The 21,706-nt window shown below is 36.4% G+C and overlaps 3 protein-coding genes across 3 annotated transcripts in view; 1 reads left to right on the forward strand and 2 right to left on the reverse strand.

The window, feature by feature from the left end:
• The window catches only part of LOC107631143 (RNA cytidine acetyltransferase 1), a 568,507-nt gene that overhangs the window by 259,698 nt on the left and 287,103 nt on the right, over window positions 1–21,706 (forward strand). The gene's annotated exons all lie outside the window — the stretch shown is intronic.
• On the reverse strand, window positions 17,117–17,833 carry LOC107633704 (uncharacterized). Its single transcript, XM_016337305.1, has one exon. It carries the CDS (start codon window positions 17,831–17,833, stop codon window positions 17,117–17,119), a length of 717 nt encoding a protein of 238 aa, XP_016192791.1.
• Window positions 17,989–20,363, reverse strand: LOC107633703 (uncharacterized). Its single transcript, XM_016337304.2, has 3 exons — window positions 19,967–20,363; window positions 18,575–19,792; window positions 17,989–18,377 (listed from the first exon to the last, which is right to left on the reverse strand). The coding sequence occupies exons 1-3, from the start codon at window positions 20,361–20,363 to the stop codon at window positions 17,989–17,991; spliced, it is 2,004 nt and encodes a 667-aa protein (XP_016192790.2).

Genomic DNA, 21,706 nt, shown 5'->3' on the forward strand with positions numbered 1-21,706 from the left:
ATAGAACCTTTTTAGTTTGTTCGAACGATTTTGATAGCCTTGTCTTGAAATCATGGAATATTAGGCAGAGATGTGTCCCTTTTAGTGCACGTTTTTTGGGCCTTTGGTTGTTTATTCACCTTTTTTGGCTTTTGTCTTGTTTTTGTTAAGGTCGTCTTTGTCTCTTTAAGTTAGGCCTTTTTGGATGTCGACCTGTTCTCCATTGCTCGGTCTTTTTAATCATATTCCAACAACTTTTTAGGTAGCATTCCAATAAGGAACCTTTTCTTTATAGTTTAGTTGGAAGACTTTTTAGCGCCGTTTCGATTTGTGCTTTTGATTTTTAAGTAGTGTCTTTTTTCAAGACTTCGTACCTTTAAGCATGGCATGTCTTTGTCCCTTTTTAGTGATCCTTTCGTTGGTCTGACTTCTCTGTCGGGCCTTGTTAAATTATTTTTAGTAGTCCATTTTTAGCCAAACCTCGTCAGGATGCTTTTTATGGATTACTTTTTATAACTTCTTGCATTAACCCGCTACTACCGCTTTCAACTTGCCGACCTCTTCGCAATCGGACGATGAATTTTTCACCTTGCTGACCTCTTCGTAATCGGACGATGATTTTTTGCGTTTTATGAGCTTAGGTTAATGCGTCTTGGTAGGAAACTTTTTAGGAATCTGAAAACTTTATTCAAATGATAAAAAGTAGGAATATGAACAGAAGTATATACATGTGAGTGCTTACCCTTCTAGGTCGGGCAATCTCGTAGATCTTGACCTGGTGTCTCATTAAAAAATCTTTTCAGGAAAAAGAGTGCACCTTGACCTAAGATCTTTTTTATTTTCTAACTATAGTACCTTCTTAGGTTACAGGCATGCCATGAAATTGGTAGCTCTCGCCCTTCGAGGTCGGACACCTTGTAGTAACCCTTCCTTAGTACTTCTACAACTCGATAAGGTCCTTTCCAGTTGGCTGCTAGCTTCCCTTCTCCTGGTCGACTTGCTCTGATGTTGTTTCGGATAAAGATAAGGTCGTTGGTGGCGAAGCTTCGCTGAACTACCTTCTGGTTATACCTTAGAGCCATTCGACGCTTTAATGCTTCCTCTCTAATCCGGGCTCTTTCCCAAACTTCTGAAAGTAGGTCGAGCTCCTCTTTTTGAATTTGGGAGTTGGCCTCTTCATTGTAGAAGATCATTCTGGGAGATCTTTCTTCTATTTTTTTTGGAATCATTGCCTCTATTCTGTAAGCAAGTCGAAAGGGTGATTCTCCTGTGGTAGAATATGGAGTTGTCCGATATGCCCATAGGACTTGTGGGAGCTCTTCATCCCAAGCTCCCTTCGCGTCCTGTAGTCTCCGCTTTAATCCATCCAGTATGACTTTATTGGCGGCTTCTGCTTGTCCGTTGGCTTGTGGGTGTTCTACAGATGTGAATTGGTGCTTTATTTTCAAGTTAGCTACCAAATTTTTAAAACATGTATCAGTGAACTAAGTGCCATTATTTGTGGTGATAGAGTAAGGGACCCCGAACCTTGTGATAATGTTTCTATATAGGAATTTTCGAATTCTTTGGGCGGTAACATGAGCTAAGGGCTCTGCCTCAATCCATTTTGTGAAATAGTCTATTCCTACAATGAGGAACTTGACTTGCCCTGACCGCTGAGGGAAGGGCCCAAGGAGGTCGAGCCCCCATTTTGCGAATGGCTAGGGCGACGTAACACTGATGAGTTTTTCTGGTGGGGCGATGTGGAAGTTAGCATGCTTCTGACATGGTGGGCATGTTTTGACAAATTCAGTCGCTTTCTTTTGCAAGGTCGGCCATAAAATTCCAGCTCGGAGTACCTTTTTGGAAAGAGCTCATGCTCCCAAGTGGTTGCCACACATGCCACTGTGTACTTCTTCCAGGACTTCCCATGTGTTGGAGGTCGGCACACATTTTAGGAGGGGTGTTGAGATCCCTCTCCTATATAAGATGTCGCCCACTATGGTGTAGTACTGTGCTTCTCGTATTAGCCTTTTGGCCTCCTTCTTATCTGTGGGGAGCGTCTCTGACTTGAGGTAGTTGATTATAGGGGTCATCCCTCCTTAATCCTTACCTGATATGGTTAGGACCTTTTCTTCCTCCAAGATCGACGGGCTTTGTAGTGTTTCTTAGATGAGGCTTCTATTATTGCCCCCTGGTTTGGTGCTGGCTAGTTTTGAAAGCGTATCAGCTCGGACATTCTGTTCCCGAGGTATATGTTGGACCTTGTATTCTCTAATCTGTTCGAGTTGTTCTCTGGTTTTGTCTAGGTACTTTTTCATGGTGGGATCCTTAGCTTGGTAGCTCCCTTCTATTTGTGTAGTAATCACCTGTGAATCGCTGAAAATGGTAAGCCTTTGAACTCCTACCTCCCTAGCCAGCCTCAAACCAGCCAGTAGCGCCTCGTATTCAACCTGATTATTTGAGGCAGGGAACTCAAACTTTAGTGATAGCTTGATTTGGGTTCCCTGATCGCTTTCTATAATTATGCCTGCACCACTCCGGTTTTGTTTGAAGAGTCGTCCACGTAGAGATTCCATTTTGTAGGAGTTCTCGGGGGTCAGTGTACTTAGCAATGAAGTCTGTCAGATACTGTGATTTGATAGCTGTCCGAGCTTCATATTAAAGATCGAATTCAGATAACTCGACTGCCCACTGTGGAGTTCTTCCAGCTAAGTCGGTCTTCTGTAAGATGCCTTTTATGGGCTGGTTGGTCCGAACCTTGATGGTGTGAGCTTGGAAGTATGGGCGGAGGCGCCGAGAAGTTAATATGAGGGCGTAGGCAAACTTTTCTATCTTTTGATAGTTTAGTTCGGCCCCTTGTAGGGCCATGCTGATGAAGTAGATGGGTTGTTGCCCACATTCGTCCTCTCTCACTAGTGCTGAGGCTATTGCCCGACTCCCCACTGCGAGGTATTATATGAGCGCTTCTCCTACCCGTGGTCGGGTAAGAATGGGTGGTTGCCCCAAGAATTTTTTGAAATCTTGGAAGGCTTGCTCACACTCTTTTGTCCATTCAAACCTCTTTCCCTTCCTTAATGTTGCGTAGAAAGGGAGAGATCTTATGGCTGATCTGGCTAGAAATCTGGACAGGGCAGCCAGTCTTCCGTTAAGCTGTTGGACCTCTTTGACGCAGGTCAGATTTTTCATATTGAGTATAGCCTGGCATTTATCTGGGTTTGCCTCGATTCCTCTTTGCGTAAGCATAAAGCCTAAGAATTTACCAACTTCTGCCGCGAAGGTGCACTTTGCGGGGTTAAGTCGCATACCATGCTTCCTTATGGTGTTGAATACTTTGGTGAGGTCGGACAGCAATAATTCCTCACTTTGTGTTTTTACCAACATGTCGTCTACATAGACCTCCATCAGCTTTCCGATATGATTAGCAAAGACTTTGTTCATTAATCTTTGGTAAGTTGCTCATGCATTTTTAAGCCCGAATGGCATGACAATATAACACTAATTTACTTTTGGGGTTAGGAATGAGGTCTTTTCTTGGTCTGGTGGATACATCGGGATTTGATTGTATCCTGAATAAGCATCCATGATGGAGAGATACTTGTATCCGGAAGAGGCATCTACAAGAGTGTCTATATTTGGGAGTGGGTAGGGATCTTTTGGGCAGGCCTTGTTTAGATCAGTGTAATCAGTGCACATCCATCACTTTCCGTTTGACTTTTTTACCAAAACTACGTTGGCTAGCCATAGTTGGTACTTGACCTCCCTTATGAATCATACCTCCAGTAAGGCTTGTACCTGCTCTTCCACTGCTTGGGATCTTTCTGGTTTGAGTTTCCTTCGCTTCTGCTGCACTGGCCGAGATCCTGGGTATACTGCTAGTTTGTGGCACATTAGTTTGGGATCTATACCCGACATGTCTGTGGCCTTCCATGCAAAGAGGTCGGCGTTGTCTTTTAGGAACTGTATCAGGGGCTCATTCAAGTCTCCCTTTACGGTTGCTCCGATATTTGTTGTTTTGTCCCGGGAATCACCGATCTGGATTTCTTCAGTTTCGCCTTCAGGTTGTGGGCGGAGTTCCTCGCGAGCCCGTACTGGCCCGAGTTCGATAGTATTGATTTCCTCTCTTTTGCCTTTAAGGTTCAGACTTTCATTATAACAGCGTCGCGCAATCTTTTGGTCTCCTCTTATGGTGGCAATCCCTTCCGGAGTTGGGAACTTCATGCACAGATGTGGAGTCGAGATTACCGCGGTGAGCTAATTCAGTGTTTTTCGACCTATTAGAGTGTTGTAAGCCGAGCTCACGTCGACTACGATGTAGTCTATGTTGAGTGTCCTTGACCGGGTTCCCTTTCCAAAGGTTGTATGTAGTGAGACGTATCCAAGTGGTTGGATTGGGGTATCTCTAAGTTCGAACAAGCTGTTCGGATATGCTCTGAGCTCTTTATCTTGTAAGCCGAGTTTGTCGAAGGCGAACTTGAACAAGATGTCTGCGGAGCTTCCTTGGTCTACCAATGTTCTGTGGAGATTGGCATTGGCAAGTATGATGGTAATGACCATGGGGTCATCATGCCCTGGGATGATGCCCACAGCGTCTTCTTGAGTGAAGGTGATATCAGGGAGGTCGACCACCCTGTCTCCTCCTCCAACATGGTACACCTCTTTAAGGTGTCTTTTGCGTGATGATTTAGAGATCTCCCCTCCTGCGAATCCTCCGTTGATCATGTGAACAAGCCTCTCGGGGGGTGTGATGGGGACGTTCAGCTCGTCCGATCTCTTCATCCCTTCTTCTTTTCTTTGTTTCATCTATTTTATTTGCCAGGTAACTGTCTAATCTTCCTTCCCAGGCTAAATTTTCTATAACATTTTTAGGTCGTAGCATTCATTGGTAGGGTGCCCGTAGACTCGGTAATATTCGCAGTACTCTGTTCGACTTCCTCCTCTTCTATGTTTAATCAGACAAGGAGCGGGATCTTCTCAGTGTTGCATATCTCTCTGAATACGTCCACAAGGGACACTCTTAGTGGAGTGTAGTTGTGGTATTTTATTAGTTTTTCAGTGGGCTTGTCTTCTTTTTTCTTAGACTCTTTATCCTTATCTCGAGGGGGATAGGAGAATCCGGATTTAGAGGTTTCTCCTAGTCGGGAATTCTCCTCCATGTTAATATATTTTTCTGCCCGTTATTGTACTTTGTTCAGAGATGTGGGATGCTTTTTTGATATAGAGTGACTAAAGGGTCCCTCTCGCAGTCCATTGATGAAGCCTATGATGGCGGCTTCTGTTGGCAGACTTTTTATATCCAGACATGCTTTGTTAAATCTTTCCATGTAGTTGCGTAGGCTTTTCCGATCTCCTTGCTTAATCCCTAATAGGCTTGGAACATGTTTGGCTTTGTCTTTTTGGATGGAGAATCTGGCTAGGAACTTCTTGGCGAGGTCATCAAAGCTTGTTATTGATCTGGGTGGCAGGCTGTCAAACCACTTTATTGCTATCTTGGTTAAAGTAGTCGGGAAAGCTTTACAACGGATTGCATCTGAGGCATCCGTAAGATACATCCTGCTTCTGAAATTGCTGAGATGGTGGCTTGGATCAGATGTTCCATCGTAGGGAGTCATATCAGGAGCTTTGAAGTCCTTTGGGACTTTAGTCTTCATGATCTCTTTAGTGAATGGGTCTTGGTCTTTGTGAGAGCTATCTTCGTGACTGGATCGAGTGGTTTTGGATTTCAGATCGACCTCGAGCTTTAAGAGCTTGTCTTCTAACTCTCGGCGTCGTCTTGTTTCCCTTCAAAGGTCTCTTTCAGCCTCGCGCTGGTGTTCAGCCTCGCGCTGGTGTTCAGCCTCTTGTTTGAGCTGTTTGAGCCAATCCTGCTGTTCACGGAGGGCCTCTAAGATTTCTATGTTTGGAGACTGCTTGTCTCCCTTAGGTTGAGGCATATCCTTTGATGTGGCATCTGTGTTTTTGAATGGAGTTCTTTCCTCTAAACCGGAGTCGTGATCGTTGTCAAGGTTGTCCGCCATGACGATGAGATGACTTCCAGGTTCCTGGGTAACGGCGCCAATGTTCCGAGGGTTACCTAAAACTGTAGGTCGATCTCGGACGAGATCTGATGTGGTGGTCGGAGCTGTTGTATCCGACTTGTTGAATCTGGTAGTACTGATGATCCTTCGTCACCGGAGGGTGGTGATACCTGCAAGAGACTCCGATGCTTAAGTTAGCACATGCTTTAGGCAGGATTTTTGTGTAGAATCAGAGTATGAGTTTATACCTGGGTGCTCCAGTGTATTTATAATGGTAAGGAGTGAGATAAGTTAGTTATCTTATCTTATCTTTTAGGAGAACCGCGTTTATCTTTCTAAGCTTTGCCGCCTTTAGATTGGGCTGGGTCCCTTCGTTTTGGGCCTACTTGGGCCTCTTATGACGATTTGGCCAAACTCTTTAAAGGAGAGGTCGGGGCGACCCAACCTGAAGAGGTCGGTCACTTTGTCTTCAATCAGCTCGGGTCGCATAGCTCGACCCAGGGTATGAACAGGTTCAAAACCTACAGTTTCAAAAGGCGTCCTTACAACAATGCCTACTCAAGCAAAATTATCACAACTCAAAATAACTGTTAAAAACCAATTCATGCAAATTAACTATTATCATGGAATAAAATTCCTTTTTAGACAAGGCATTAACAAAAACATTCAAAAAATCTCACAAAGGAGCGACCAGTTTAACTACACCAACTACTCAAGAGTTCTAACCAACAAACAAAATCTAAATAAAATAAATTAGCAGACACAGTAATCTACTCAAACATTTTCGGCCTCTTCCTCGGCATCACCATCAACTTCAACCATGACTCCATTCCGAACTATCTTCCCCAGATCCATCTGAGAAAAATCGGCTCATGGCATCAAAAACTTTGCTTAGATAGAAGCTCGTTGAAAACCTTCCACAAAGGAGTCCAATATTTCCATCTCTTTGCTTTTTTCTAAAGCCTTCATTTGGGCAGTTACCTCAATCATCCTCGTCTCCATGCCTGTCAAATCAGCCTCCTTTTTCTTCAAATCATCAACTTCTTTGGCATAATTCTCCTTCAGTAACTTCAGTTCCTTCTCACTTTTACCTAACTTAGCTTCCAACTGAGAAATTGTTGCTTTCTTTGACTCCAACTCCTCCTTCAATAAGCTCGGATCTTCTATACGACCAACTAGCTTTTTATGTCAGCTCTTGGCTACATAAAAAGCATATACTGGCCAACCGCTACCTGCATATACTGGCCAATAGCCACATCCCCGACCTCATTTGCCAAGCTCATATCAGTAGATGATTGGAAAACATCATCGGCTATAGCCATGAAAGGAAAATCTCTACTCCAAACAGACAAACCATCACTTTGACTAGTAGTGACATGAAGTTTTTTTTGGTTATCCATAAAATTATGAGTTTCCTCAATGGGAAGTTCATCGCCATCATTATCCGATTCCCCGGACAGATCAACCACATCCGGTTTTCTCTTCTTCAAAATGACCTTCTCCCTTTCTCGGACGAGGTTGATTAACCTCTCCTGTAGCAGTGGCGACCTTCTCCGGCTTAGAAGTCGATCCCTCTTTGTCTACATTTTTACTCCTAACCCGAGCCCTCAACGTAGCTGCAGAGATTCCAGGATATTTACAACCTACCAAAAACATCAAGAAAATTTTTCGTAAGAAAATTGAATATCCAATAGGCAGAATGGCCAAAACACAGAATGAATACCTAAGTAATCCATCACAGTCTGCCTATTATTGTCCCATTGTAACAACTCAAAAACAGATATAAAATCTTTACGCTCAACAACTTCAACCAGATACTCAATCACACACTCAACTCTTGGACTAATGCTTTCAAATCTAAGGATATTCTGAGGTTCCAAACACCACCACAAAGGAAACCTCTCACACAAGTCCTCGTCTAAATAAAAAGGAAAATCACCCTCAACACTCCAAACTTTGAGGTACATCTCCCTAAAATTCTTAAACGAAGATTTATACAACTTGAAAATACCGAAACCCGGCGAGCTATTCAGATTCACCCAATCCCCCTTCCACACCCCTTTCGCCTGAAACATCAAAAAGAACAACTCCAATGTGGGTTTCTCCTCCAGATACTCCATTAACACTTGAAAACCTCGAAGGAAGGCCCAACCATTAGGATGAAGCTGAGACGGAGCACAATTCGGCTATTTCAAAACTTGGCATTGGAACTCCGAAAAAGGAAGCTTCACCGCCAACTCCTCTAAGATGCAATTATACATATAGAAGAACTCAGAAGAACCACCTCTATGAAAAACATGATCATCCCCAAAGCAAGGTAACAACTCCAAACGTAACCCAGAGCCTACTCTCACTACCTTTTTCAAATCTATTTCTTTAATGGCATCAGAGTCACAAAACAAAGACACTCGACTACTCACGTCTTCATTAACCCAATCATACGACCAATCTATCCTCTCCTTCTTATCTCTCTCAAACCCCATTGGAAAATAACAGAAACAGAGCGACAAACACAGAAACTCAATGAAGCAGAAATTAGAAGGAGAAAAATCTACCACATACCTCTTTTACTCATTTTCTTTTCTCTGGAACTTTCACAGCCAATTTTATCTCAAATGTCACAAATGATTTGGAAACCAAACTATTGGTATTCTAATGCAGTTAACCAAGAGTTACACAACCCATTCAATTCTACTATACCCACTCAATCACATCAACCGCCCAGGGAAGCATTGGAAATGGCAAAGCCACTTAATGCCATCATTACTTCTCTCTCTCCTCATTAAAAACGGTTACTTTTACTATTCTTTTATTTTTACTTCATATTTTTAATTAAGCATCTGGAACTGAGGGCTCCCAGCCTAACCCATTTGTCGAAGTTCTGCACCTACTCAACGGCCGACTTATGCTTCATTAAAAGCTCAACCTGCTTCATTAAAACACTTTTCCAAGCTAAGCTTGGGGGCTATGATCCGGCCGTTACAAATCCAACATCATAACTCGGCATTATCAATCATAACTCGGCAAGTTACGCTATTACTCGGCAAATTACGTTATTACTCGGCAGGTTACGTTATAGCTCGGTATCTTACGTTACAGCCAAACTCAACAGATTATGTCCTGAAATCAAAACGTCCAATGTAACGTCATCACCCATCAAAACCTAATCATTGCTCTTCAATTCAGGAGACCAACAGAAATGCAACCAACCTATCTTACTTCACCTATAAAGGCATGATATTCTATCTTAAAGGACACATTGAATTCTCAATACTAACTTAAATTTCGGAGTGCCTTTGTAGGTACACTCCCCTCTTTTTCTTGTTCACACTCTGCTCGATTGAACATCTCCCCAGGCGGAAAGCTCGGACTATCCCAAGGCTCATAGATCGGCATCGAAGATAACAACTCGGCGCCGATTCCCAGCGGCCGAGCTCCCCTCCAGGTATCCATATAGGAACACAATCTATAATAATAATAATAATAATAATAATAATAATAATAATAATAATAATAATAATAATAATAATAATAATAATAATAATAATAAAAATAATAATAATAATAATAATAATAATAATAATAATAATAATAATAATAATTAATAATAATAATAATAATAATAATAATAATAATAATTATATTATTAATTATTATTATTATTATTATTATTATTATTATTATTATTATTATTATTATTATTATTATTATCATTATATATATATAAATCAATGATATTATTTGGTTAATTCAAACAATAATAATATATTATTTTGGTAATAAATTGTATTAATTTTTAATATTTTATGAAATAATTAAATATTAAATTTAAGATAAATAGTACTACATAACTAATAAAATTTATTATTTAAAAATGCGATAAAAAAGATTAAAAATATAATATTTTTCATAGTAGCAAATAACTTTTGTATTTGATGTGAAATTTGTGTGAATATTTAGATAAATATTTAAAAAAATATATATATTCAAAAATAAATTTGATGTCTTAACTTTTTTTATTTTTTTAGAAAACATTTTTAGCCACTAAAAAATCACATATCGTAAAATCACCAAAATTTGAAGATAAAAATAACTTATTTTTTAATCCTATTTGCAAAAAATACATAAAAATTTGATCATTAAAGCTTTTTTACAATATATATTTAATGGTTAGGTACTCTTGGCTTGTTTTAAATATGTTAGAGGTATTTTTGTCATCAACAAATTTGCTAGTATTTTAATCATTTGAAGTTATTTTTGTGTTACTCTTTTAAAAAATACTAAATGAAAAAGGCTTTTTTAATTTTTTTTTCTCTCAACTATTATATATTATTAAAACAAGGTTTCTTAAATTAATATCATTAGCTGACTTGACATATTCTTAAAAATATTTTTTACTTATTTTATTTTATTCATATAAATGTGTTAATTAATTATTTATTTAATTTAATTTAATTAAGATAAATATCAAATTATTTGATATTTTGTTTGACCGCCTTAACTATAACTAATTAATTACATTACTTATTTGAGTTGATTGGAATAAATAAATTAATTTTATTTAATTTGTATTATTTTTTTATCTTATGTATTTTGATTAATAATTTTTAAAATTGTTATAATTAAATATTTATTTGAGCACATTAACTATAACTAATAATTATATTAATTATTTATCTTTTTATATGAATATTAATTATTTGATTTGACTGGAACAAATAAATTAATTTTGTTTTAGTTTGCATTAATTATTTTGACTTATATATTTTGATTAATAATTTTTAAAAGTGTTATCATTTTTACATGGCATATTATAAGATATTTTTTATTTATTTAACTTACTTTATTGAGTCAAACAATTATAATTAATTTATTATATCAATTATTTTATTTAATTAATTCAAGATAAAATATATTTTTTGTCCCTAAAGTTTGTTAAAAATTTTAAAAATATCCTCTAAGTTTTATTTTGTTTTAATTTTGTCCTAAAAATTTTTTAATTGCGCATCAAATATACCTCTAGTGGCTGATTTTTCAAAAGATTTAGGACTAATTCAGTAACAATTTCACAAGAACAACCTTCAACACAACAAGCAAACCAAACATAGTTCTCATATATTATTATTACATTGGTCTTAAACTTTTTGAAAATTTAGTTATCAATAGTATATTTGATGCAAATCAAAAATTTTAGAAACAAAATTAAATCAAAATAAAACTTAGGATTAGTTTGAAAACTTTTAACAAAATTCAAGGACAAAAAATATACTTTATCCTAAAATAATTAATATAATAAGTTAATTATAATTGTTTGACTCAATAAAATAAGTTAAATAAATAAATAAAAAGTATCTTATAAATATGCCATGTTTAATTTGAGTCAAATATATATTATTTGATTCAATTTATTGTCACGGTAATGTTTGAGTCATTGTTTACCAATAATTTTCTTTTATTTTTATTTTAAATATTTTTATTTTAGATTTTTATTCATTGTTTATGTGTTTTTATTTTAATATCAAATCTAATATTTCTATTAAGATTTTCTTGCAATTTATTGTTTAATAGTTATATCTCGGCAATCAATTATATGATCGTAAATATTTCTTCAATTTATTAAAAAAATATAATTTTATTCCTTCTTTTTTCATTTTACTTGTTTCTATATTTCATAATATATATATATATATATATATATAAACACACACACACACGAGAAGAGAATCTCATTTTTTTACCAATTACTCTTTTATATCGATAATACACTACAATACTATCGACAGTTAGCGGCGGTTTTGGAGTAATATTGCGGCGTTTTTTTACCGCCGCTAAACATTTTGCGGCGGTTAAATAATCGCTGAAAGATAGACTGTGGGTAAATAGTTAGTGGCGGTTTAAGCTAGCCCCTGGAATAACCAGCGCATAATATGAATTGATTTTGTGGCGGTTTTAACCGCTGCCATAGCTGGTTCGCAAAATGTATTTCAATTTTGTGGTGGTTTGTAATCGCTGCCAAATATCAGGTAAATGAAAAACGATTGTCATTTTGCGGCAGTTAGGAACCGCCGCCAAATTTTGGATTTCCATGACCTTTTTTTATTATTTTTTCTCTTTTATTTTGTATGTTTGTTCAACTTTAATTTATTAGAAACCAATTAATTTAAAGAAGTTCTAACCAAATAAAATAACAAAATACCATAACAAAAGTAATTATATATATAATGAGATTGTCATAAGTGCATCATTTCTTATAAATTAAAATTTGATAATTTCAAGAAAATAGACATAAAACACTAAAGGAAATTAATAGTATCTATTTCCGTTGAATGAAACTCATTAATTTTGTTGCAGGTCATGATTGCCAGAAGAAGATGGCATTGCGCGCGATGAAATCGGTGTACTTCCCAAAGAATCAAGCTCTGCAGCAACATCAAGTGGCAAATTGTCTCTTAGTTGTCGGATTAGAGATCTCAAAAGCTTCTCCATTGTTTGTCTCTTTGCCTTCTCTTCTGCTGCCTCAACCTTTAATTCTGCAATCGTCCTCTGACCATAGTTGTCAGAACCGAACCGGTAATCGAACCGGTCAGGTTACTGGGTCACTGGGTCATTGGTTCAACCGGTGGGTCACTGGTTGAACCGGTTGACCCGGTCCTATGTAAATAAAAAATAAAATATAGTAAAAAATTTAAAATTAAAATTTAAAATACATATTTTTACTAACATTTTAAAAATATCTAGTTATTCTAAAACAATATGAAACAGGAACAATAAGTATTTTGTTAAATTTACTCTATCATAAATATTTTTATTTTTTTTATATTAAAATAACTATTATTTTCGAATTTTAATAATTTATTAATTAGTTTATATCTATTATACTATTATATACTACAAGTATTTATTGAAAAATAATATTAATAGATATTATATAATTATAAAAAAATAAATGAGTTTATAATTATTGTTAAATAAAAATATAATTAATTTAAGAATGAACGAGTTTATAACTAAAATTAAAATAATTAAATAGATTGATAAAAGATATCTATATATAAAATAATTTGTAAACATATTAAATAGTATTGTGACAGCTTGGTGGTTATGACAGGCTCCTTTTACCCTGAGGACAGGGGTTCGAAACTCACCCCATCCATTTTGACAATTTCACTCTCAGCGGTTCGGTTGAACCGGTTTAACGAGTTTGACCGGTTTTTGCCGGTTTACTCCGGGTTTGACCGGTTCACACCGGTTCGTTACCTTATTCGGTTCAATTGGCGGACCGGACCGGTTTAGAGTCCGGTTCACCGGTTTTCCGGTCGAACCGGCCGGTCCGGTCCGGTTTTTACAACACTGCCTCTGACACTCTTCAATTTGCACACCAGAATCTGACGGTTGTGCAGCAGCGTTACCAAAAATTTGGGTGGGACATGGTCCAACACCTAAAGCACGAACTCATCCTGGGTGCTGCATTTCAAGAACTCGTGCAAGCAAATCATTTTGTGAAAGGTACTTAGAGGATTCATCTTGGCTCTCAATATTTGCAATTGCTTCCTACAGATATACAAGAAATGAGGTTATAATGATTTAAAATTAGCATGATATATACAATAAGAGAAGTTCAAAATTTTTTAACATTACTTACACCAACAACACGTGCATCGGCATAGATATACGAGCCATTTTTTATGAGAGATGGTCTACAACTCTCCTCTACTAATGGGCCTTCCTCGTATTTTCTCCTATAACATTGATATCGACACAATCATATAAATAACAACACCATATTCAGGAAAATGAAGCAAAATCTTAAAGCAAATAATTACTTATTGCCTCTTCTTCTTTTCGTCTTGCCAATGTTTTGGAACTCCTAGTATGTGTGTAAATTTGTTTTGAACGATTTAAACCATTTTGTTTACACTTTTTCTATGAAAAAATAAAAGAACAAATACAAATGAGACTTTTATGTAGACATATATATGCTTTAGGGGAAATAATAAAAAATACTATTTGTTACCTTCGTTTCTTTCTTCAAGCGATATTCAAGGAACCATTTTAAGTGATTTTCTTCTATTTTTGATGAACGATGCTTAACATTTTTCTCAAGAGTCTTTGTTTCTTTGTAAAACTTATGATACAAGTTGTGTCTTATATCCTTCTAGTTCTTTTCTATCTTTTGCATAATTCCTCACTTTATTTTTCCTTTGTAATCGCACTCATAGTAAAAGACCCGCTACATTTATTTGCCATTGTCATTAACCAAAACCAATCAACAAGCATAAGACTATGGTAATGTGAAGAATATCAATAACCAAAGGCTAGTTTAAAATGAAAAAGTATAAGAAAACAAGAATATAGATGCCATTTAGTCACAATGACATGTAAGATACAAATGTTGATTTAAACATGTGAAACACATATTATGGATTCAACTAGCAATATAATTTACCCATGGCAAAGTTTTTACCTCTCAAAAAATTGATATCTAAATTGCCTTAATATGTCGAGACTAAAACATCTACTTTAACCATGTTGTATGCATGTTCCTTGTTAACTTTGTTCACTATCTTCCAACTCTCTTCATAAATGAAAAACTGGGAATAGTTAGCACCCAAACTCCCTATAAAACTACTTAATAATCCAGCTACCTGCCCAATTGGTTGCAACTTTTTGTTAAAAAATAGTATGATCTTTGTATTTGGAGGAAATGCTATAGCCTCCTTGACGCTCAGCTCATACCCTTTTGTCACACCGTCCTCCAAGAAAGCAGGGAAGTTGGCATTGCAATATACTCGAAAAAGATCAAAGCTACTTTGGATAGTTGCGCCACCAGGACTAATGACTCAGAATCTGGTTTGCTTAGAAATGCAACCACTTGATCAACAAAGTGACCAATTAGCGTACACTTCATCTTATTTCTCCTAAACACATGCACAGAATACATCAGTAAACACAGAAACCATATAGCCAATAAAAAATTCTTAAACTATAAACTATAACCGCAAAAAAATAATTTATCTATGAACAAAGGAAGTCTCCAGAAAATAAACTCTAGGTTCTCCAAACAAACTACCATCCTTTTCATGGGTTGCCCACTTTGGGTAACTAAATCTTTTGCATCTTCCTTTGCTACCACATGACCAATGCAATCTAAAAAGAACGTTAAAAATTAACTTTCTTCAGTGGATATTAAATAAACTTTAAGGAGAGAAACATTAAAAGAAACACAAAAAATTTCAAGGTTGTATACTAACCAATGAGGTAGTTTTGAGGGACCGTAGCCATTGATCGATTACTTCCTACTTTGTAAAACAAAAGGGTTAAAGGGAAATGTCTCGGGGGAAAGACTCGAAACAGTAGTTTTCATATAATAACTTAATTTATACTTATGTGGCGTAGTCCTCACTGACTTCTCATAGCCTTGCACAATAAAATTCTTCATTAAATAGATTCCATGCTCGCGAATCACGGTCCTAAAAATGACAACACTATTTTTGGGAATGGTACAATAAATTTGATCACCCTACACACAATAACCAAAGACACAATATTAATATAACTCATAAACATCAACCCTCAAAACGAAAGCTACAACACAAACACATGACTAACTCGCCCATTGATCCTGAGGAACCATTTCAATACTGAAAACTTCCTCTAGATTCCACTGGCTTGGAACTTCATACATCCAGACAACTTCAACCAAAAGAGACCAAGCTAGTTTGGATGGGTTGACCTCCCCCACTCGATCAACTACCTGGGTAGTACTATTTCTAACATTGGACATTGCCATTTTACAATGCTTCCATCTAGTGTGTATAATTTCTACACAAATTTCACAATGACTCCTATATATAGAACACCAATTTTCCACTCTTGCGAACAAATACAAATTTCAAATATATTAAAATTGCGGTTTACAGTTTAAAAGATGCATGTAGTATTTAATCCTACCTCACCAGGCAAAACTTCTAATTTAGCGATCCTCCAACCTTCTCCTTAGCCAATTAAAAAAAGACCAAGGTGATCTAATTGTTTTTGGGATTGCCAAAAGTTGAACCATAAGCAACAATTATAACAACTACACAACAAACGCTAATACCCATCTACACTTACCCGGTATAAAGCTTTGGGAAGGACACGTGCAGGCAACGTGAGTATCCAGGTGTCAATACATTAGCTCATCTTGGCTAGTTATACTGCTTTGCTATTCTATATACTAGCAAGATACCCGCGCGATGCGCGGGCGACACATATGCAGATTAAAATGACGTAAATGTAAAGAATTGTTGGTTATTTTATCTGATGTTAAAAAAAGATGATCTTTATAATTGTAAAAGTATTTGTAAAATGTAAAATAAATTGTAAGCATTTTAATAAAGAAAAAAGAAGACATGAAAAAGATTAGACTATTTTTGTGTTGTATGTAGATGCAGGAATTATATAAATAGTAACTCAAAGTATTTGAAATATAATTCCGTAAAATTGATTGAGTAAGGTTTGAATTGTATTAAATATGAATGTTGAAGAAGTACTGTAAGGGAAGAAATAATGGTTTGAGCATAAGATAAGTACTCGTGAGTTAATAAGTTATAGTTGCTAACAAATGCAATGAAAAATAGAAAATGGTAAAAATATGAAAAGGATGTAAGATTGTAGCAATAAAGTTATAGATAAATAGTTAGGGTTGGATAAGCGAAAATGAGTGTATAGAGGAATTATGTAATAATAAAAATATTCGTAATGCTGAACGTATTGTCATATATTTCTGAAGACTTCAGGGTAAACAACATTCTCTGTCTTGTTTGTGTTTTCATCATGAGCAATTAAAATTTTCAACTCTTTTTTGATTGTGACTCTTGAGATTGCAACATAAAGTTGGCCATGAGTGAAGACAGTTTTTTCAATAACAATCCCACATGATTTAAAGATTGTCCTTGACTTTTGTTGATTGTCATTGCATAAGATACCATAAGAGGAAATTGTCCCCGTTGGAATCTAAAGGGTAGCCTGGCATCTGACGATGTGAGTGTCATTTTAGGAATAAAGACTTTATTGACAGAGTCGTTGGAATTTAACAATTTTGCCTCAATAACTTTATCTCCTAGTCTTGTAATTATCAACATGGTACCATTGCAAAGGCCTTATGAGTGATCAATATTTCTAATAAGCATCACATGGCAACCAACCTTAAGCTTCAATTCGTGATTTGGAACCCCCAAGCACTTAATTGTTGCTAAAAACTCTGGTGTGTGCATAGCTTGAATTTGATTGCTACCTCCCTCGGACAGACATTTGTTGGAACTAACATATGTCTTGCATTCATTGCTGTTCATTGTAGTCATGTAATCATTTACCTCATCTATAGCATTAACCGTAGGAGCTAAGATAGTGCGACCTGTCAAGTTGCTTTCATTACACATGTCAGCAATATAATCAGAATAGATTGCCTCCACAATTGCCTTAATAGGATCACTATAGTTAGTGATAAGGAATTTAGGAGGTATGTTAATGCTATTGCAGCCATCACATGATCTGTCAGATATTTCGTTGCCAACTTGAAGTATCCATTCAGCAAATTGCTTTAAATCTTCTACCTGATCATCTGTGGTCATAGATTGAAATCGCATGTTTACCGTGAGCTTTAATACTTCACAATGTTGCCAGAGGTATGAAGAGTTTAAAGACGCATTAACAATGTCTTGTCTTGTTCCTTTTGGGATGACAGGCAAAATTTGTCGAAAATCCCCACCAAAAGCAATTGTTTTACCTCCAAACGGCAAGTGCTGGTTATGATCATCTTTGAATCTCATCAAATCCTTCAATGTCTTGTCCAATGCCTCAAAACAGAATTTGCTCATCATTCGTCCCAAATAATTAGCTTAGCTATTATATTAATTCTGCTAATGGACTTCCTTGCTTAATGTTGCAAGTAGAGAACTCATCTTGTGTTAATGGTATGGCAAACCTAGAATGTGCAGTTCGACCTCTAGGTAACAGTAGAGAGGCAACGCCGTTAGATGCAACAGTTAGCACTATTTGTCCACATGATCTTAGTGCTGAAGCTAAAGTTATCCAAAGAAAAATTTTTCCTGTATCTCCATGGCCATACAAAAAAGAACACACGTCCATGTTGACTATCTGTAGAGCTCATGATTTTATCATATACCCCCTTTTGCTCGGCAGTTAATTTTGAGAGGCAGTCATTAGGTTGCTTTTCTAACAGAACTCGATCATAATTTAATTCGTCAAAGATCATTTTGTTTCGCGTCCTAAGATGGTCGGTATCTCTTGATGGAAATGGCATGGTTGGATAATCGTGCAAAGTCTTTCCGTTACTGTTCAATATTTGTTCAACGTCAATCACGGTTAGATCCTTTAATTCTTCCTCACTGAAAAGTAGATCTGAAATGTTTAGAAAGTACATATATATATATATATATATATATATATATATATATATATATATATATATATATATTAAGTGACTGTTGGAGACGGAAACATGTGTTAAGTAAAACAAATATGATAAAAACCTGTAGTTAACAATTTAAGGATGAAAAAATAAATTGAGATGTCATGGATTGCAATTCGTTAGTTACCATGTAGGCTAAACATGACTCTGTGATCATGCAAAATTCCATCACTTAATAGGATGGCGGTTTTTTTCCAGACAACTTCCGGTCGCACCATTGAATTAGACCATAGTAGTGTCGCAAACAACCTCCGCAAATAATGACATGAGCCCCAATGACTTGCTTCTTCAATGGCATCTATATATTCTTTGTCGTCGTCTAGCAAACCACGTGCATAGCATGCATCTCGAAATGATGAGTAGATTACACCATTGTAAGTCCTGATATCTGCATAGGTTGTTGGTCCTTTTACAATGTTTAACAACAACCTTAAATAATATAGCTCACCGGATGATGGTGGTACAAAGATCATCCTTCCAATGACCTGATGACTTTTCCTGGGTTTCCAAGCTCTCAGAGATGATTTCCAAACAAACTTGCTTGGAAACTCATTATAGGTTAGTTTTCTAGCTTCAGCATTTGTTTTGTTTGCTACAAACCAGCCTAGAAACATGGACTCTTTAACAGTTGCCTTTGCAACAGCTTCAACCAATGATTCATTATCCGTAAATACAACCGGTTGTTGATCCGGCAAATGAAAGCTTAGCCTCTCAACCGATGGATTTCTGTAGTGAATGTCATAGCAAAAGATCCTCCAAGCAGCTTCACAAGGAGATATATATCGACAATCGTAAAACATTTTCACTTCATCAACTTCTAAAGTTGTCTTACCATCGGGGGACTTTGTAGAAAAATAAGTTGTGACGCGATCACTTCCTTTATTTACATATTTGAACAAATACTTGATAGATCTTGACTGGTTACACCATTCGACGTTAATGTGAGCACGGTATTTGAGCAACAACATTTTATTATATGGCACAACATATCGGTTGTCTAGATGAATTCCTGAAACTTCCACCGTGCGTCCATTGTCTCGACGCTTATATACTGGGTAACCATCTTCATCAACTGTAGTCATTTTGTTGAACTTCTTAGGGAAATGACGGATGCAACGACCTTCCTCCATGCAAGGCGAAGTTGGTTTGCTAAGACCACATGGACCATGAAGCATAAAACTCTTTACAGCCTTGTAATATGCATTGTCAACATCAGCATTAGGAATTTCAGCACATATGATTTTGTCTATGTCTGCAGGGGTTGGGTATTTATCTTGTTCATGCAAGAATAATAATATATGTGCATGTGGGAGTCCCCTCTTTTGGAAGTCTATTGTGTAGATAACTGGAGAAAACAGCAAAATGCATATAGTATTAACATACATTTAATTATTAAGAATTATGGAACATGGCAGGGATAAATACGTGAAATATATATATATATATATATATATATATATATATATATATATATATATATATATATATATATATATATATATATATGTAAGTTTCGTACCTGCTTTTGTAGCACCAAATAATTTGTTGTATCTAAGATCTTTAATCATCATGTCCACTTTAACCTTGAATAGTCTGCAAATCATGTCTGGCCTATCCTCTGGTTTGACTTTATGCATTCTACAATACCGTTGTATTTCGTCCCATTGCGGATTGCATGTAAAAGTGATGAATAAATCTGGATAACCAATGCACCTACATATTGCCATGGCGTCTTGATAATTTTGAATCATGTATCTTGGCCCACCAGTAACTGTTGCTGGCAGTATAATTCTCTTACCCTTTGAGGCATCATTGGTCTCGCCGTTGAAAACAGCATCCCGAAGCCCATTGTAGATCTCAGCTCTAAATTCGATTTGGTGGGTGTAAATAAATTTCAATATAGCACTTTCAACCATTGAGAATGCATCAACTATGAATTGTTGGAATAACCGGTGGGAATGTAACAGGACACCGTTGTGCGAAGGTCGGTCTTAGATTCGAAATGCGAAAAAGTCGCGCATTGTGGCATGCTTGTCTTCATCTGTTGGTTTTTTCTTAACTTTGTTCAAGATAATATCTTCTCTCTATCCATCTTCACCATAAGGGAATAAAAGAGGATATTGCAAGCCTACATAAGCCGGGTGAAGTTCTGTTATTCTTTGAAGCGACCTTGATTTGGTCTCAACAATAATATCTCGTTCTTTTGTGGATCCATCAAAATCACCGACAATTAAGGCAGCAACCTCAGACACTGAAGGCAAATTATACCTCCTCCCATATTTTTCTCTTTTGCCTATGAGTCGAAGGCAAACAAAATTATTGCCGTTTGCTGTGAGTGCATCGCGAGCAAGTCGGAAAGACTTTGCAAGGACGTTATGATTATCCAACGTAGTTTTGATAGTAGAAACAATATCCGCATGAAGCTTGTTCAAGTGATCATTAGAGCTGCAAAAAATGGCATAAAACATGTAAATATGACGTCTGCAACCATTATGAATTAAGTGAGATAACTATGTTTGAGTGTTAAATAAAATTGTATGGAAATGACCTGACAGCGGTGATTCTATTTCGAATCTCATTTTCAGTGTCGTATATATATAATTGTGCAAATTTTGCTACTCCGCCTTCTGGTGGAAGCAAGCTCCCCATTAAATGGTAATTTTGCCCGTGTAGAATAAAGGTTGGGGGCCCATGGCTTTGGTTAATTGTTCTTTGTATCTTACCCCCGAATGATGTGAAAGAAAACATACTATTGTAGCTCTTAATGTTCGATCGAAAGTGTTCCGCTTTTTTGGTGCTGTCAAAGTAAAGCTTCCTCAACGAATCAGGAGGTTCTTGAAGCATAGGAAGTTGGACTTGACCTTATCGGTAGCATAGGCTTAACTTTGGACATTTAGGCTTGTAGTGCTTTTCTATGCGCTCTTCGTACTAGAATATAGCTTTGCAGTGTTGGCATGTAAAGGTCGGATCTCCAATATCCCAATAATCTATGGAAAGGAAATAAGCATTGGCGAATGTGTGTTTAGCTCGAAAAAGAGACCACAGTCAAATTAAATATAATAAGATTCAATATACCAACATTACAGATGATTTGATAGATATTCAAATCATGCAATATATACATGTTAAGAGTCTCGATAAAAAATGTTTTTGTCATATGAATTTAGGTTGCATAAGACTATAATTACTATTAAGATTTTACGATGTCCCATGAAGTATCATGTTGTGGATCAAAATGTTTGCAAGTAATTTTAAATCT

Source organism: Arachis ipaensis, chromosome B3 (assembly GCF_059453495.1).
Source record: "Arachis ipaensis isolate K30076 ecotype BB chromosome B3, ASM5945349v1, whole genome shotgun sequence".
NCBI classification, from domain to species: Eukaryota; Viridiplantae; Streptophyta; class Magnoliopsida; order Fabales; family Fabaceae; genus Arachis; species Arachis ipaensis.

What these genes read in the sequence shown, in the direction of transcription:
- LOC107633704 (XM_016337305.1), bottom strand. Translation starts at nt 17,833, where the DNA reads ATGAGCAAATTCTGTTTTGAGGCATTGGACAAGACATTGAAGGATTTG.
- LOC107633703 (XM_016337304.2), bottom strand. Translation starts at nt 20,363, where the DNA reads ATGGTTGAAAGTGCTATATTGAAATTTATTTACACCCACCAAATCGAA. An exon ending in ATTTGGTGCTACAAAAGCAG is followed by an intron (nt 19,793 to 19,966) that starts GTACGAAACTTA and finishes TGTTTTCTCCAG; the next exon opens with TTATCTACACAATAGACTTC. An exon ending in AGTCATGTTTAGCCTACATG is followed by an intron (nt 18,378 to 18,574) that starts GTAACTAACGAA and finishes TAAACATTTCAG; the next exon opens with ATCTACTTTTCAGTGAGGAA.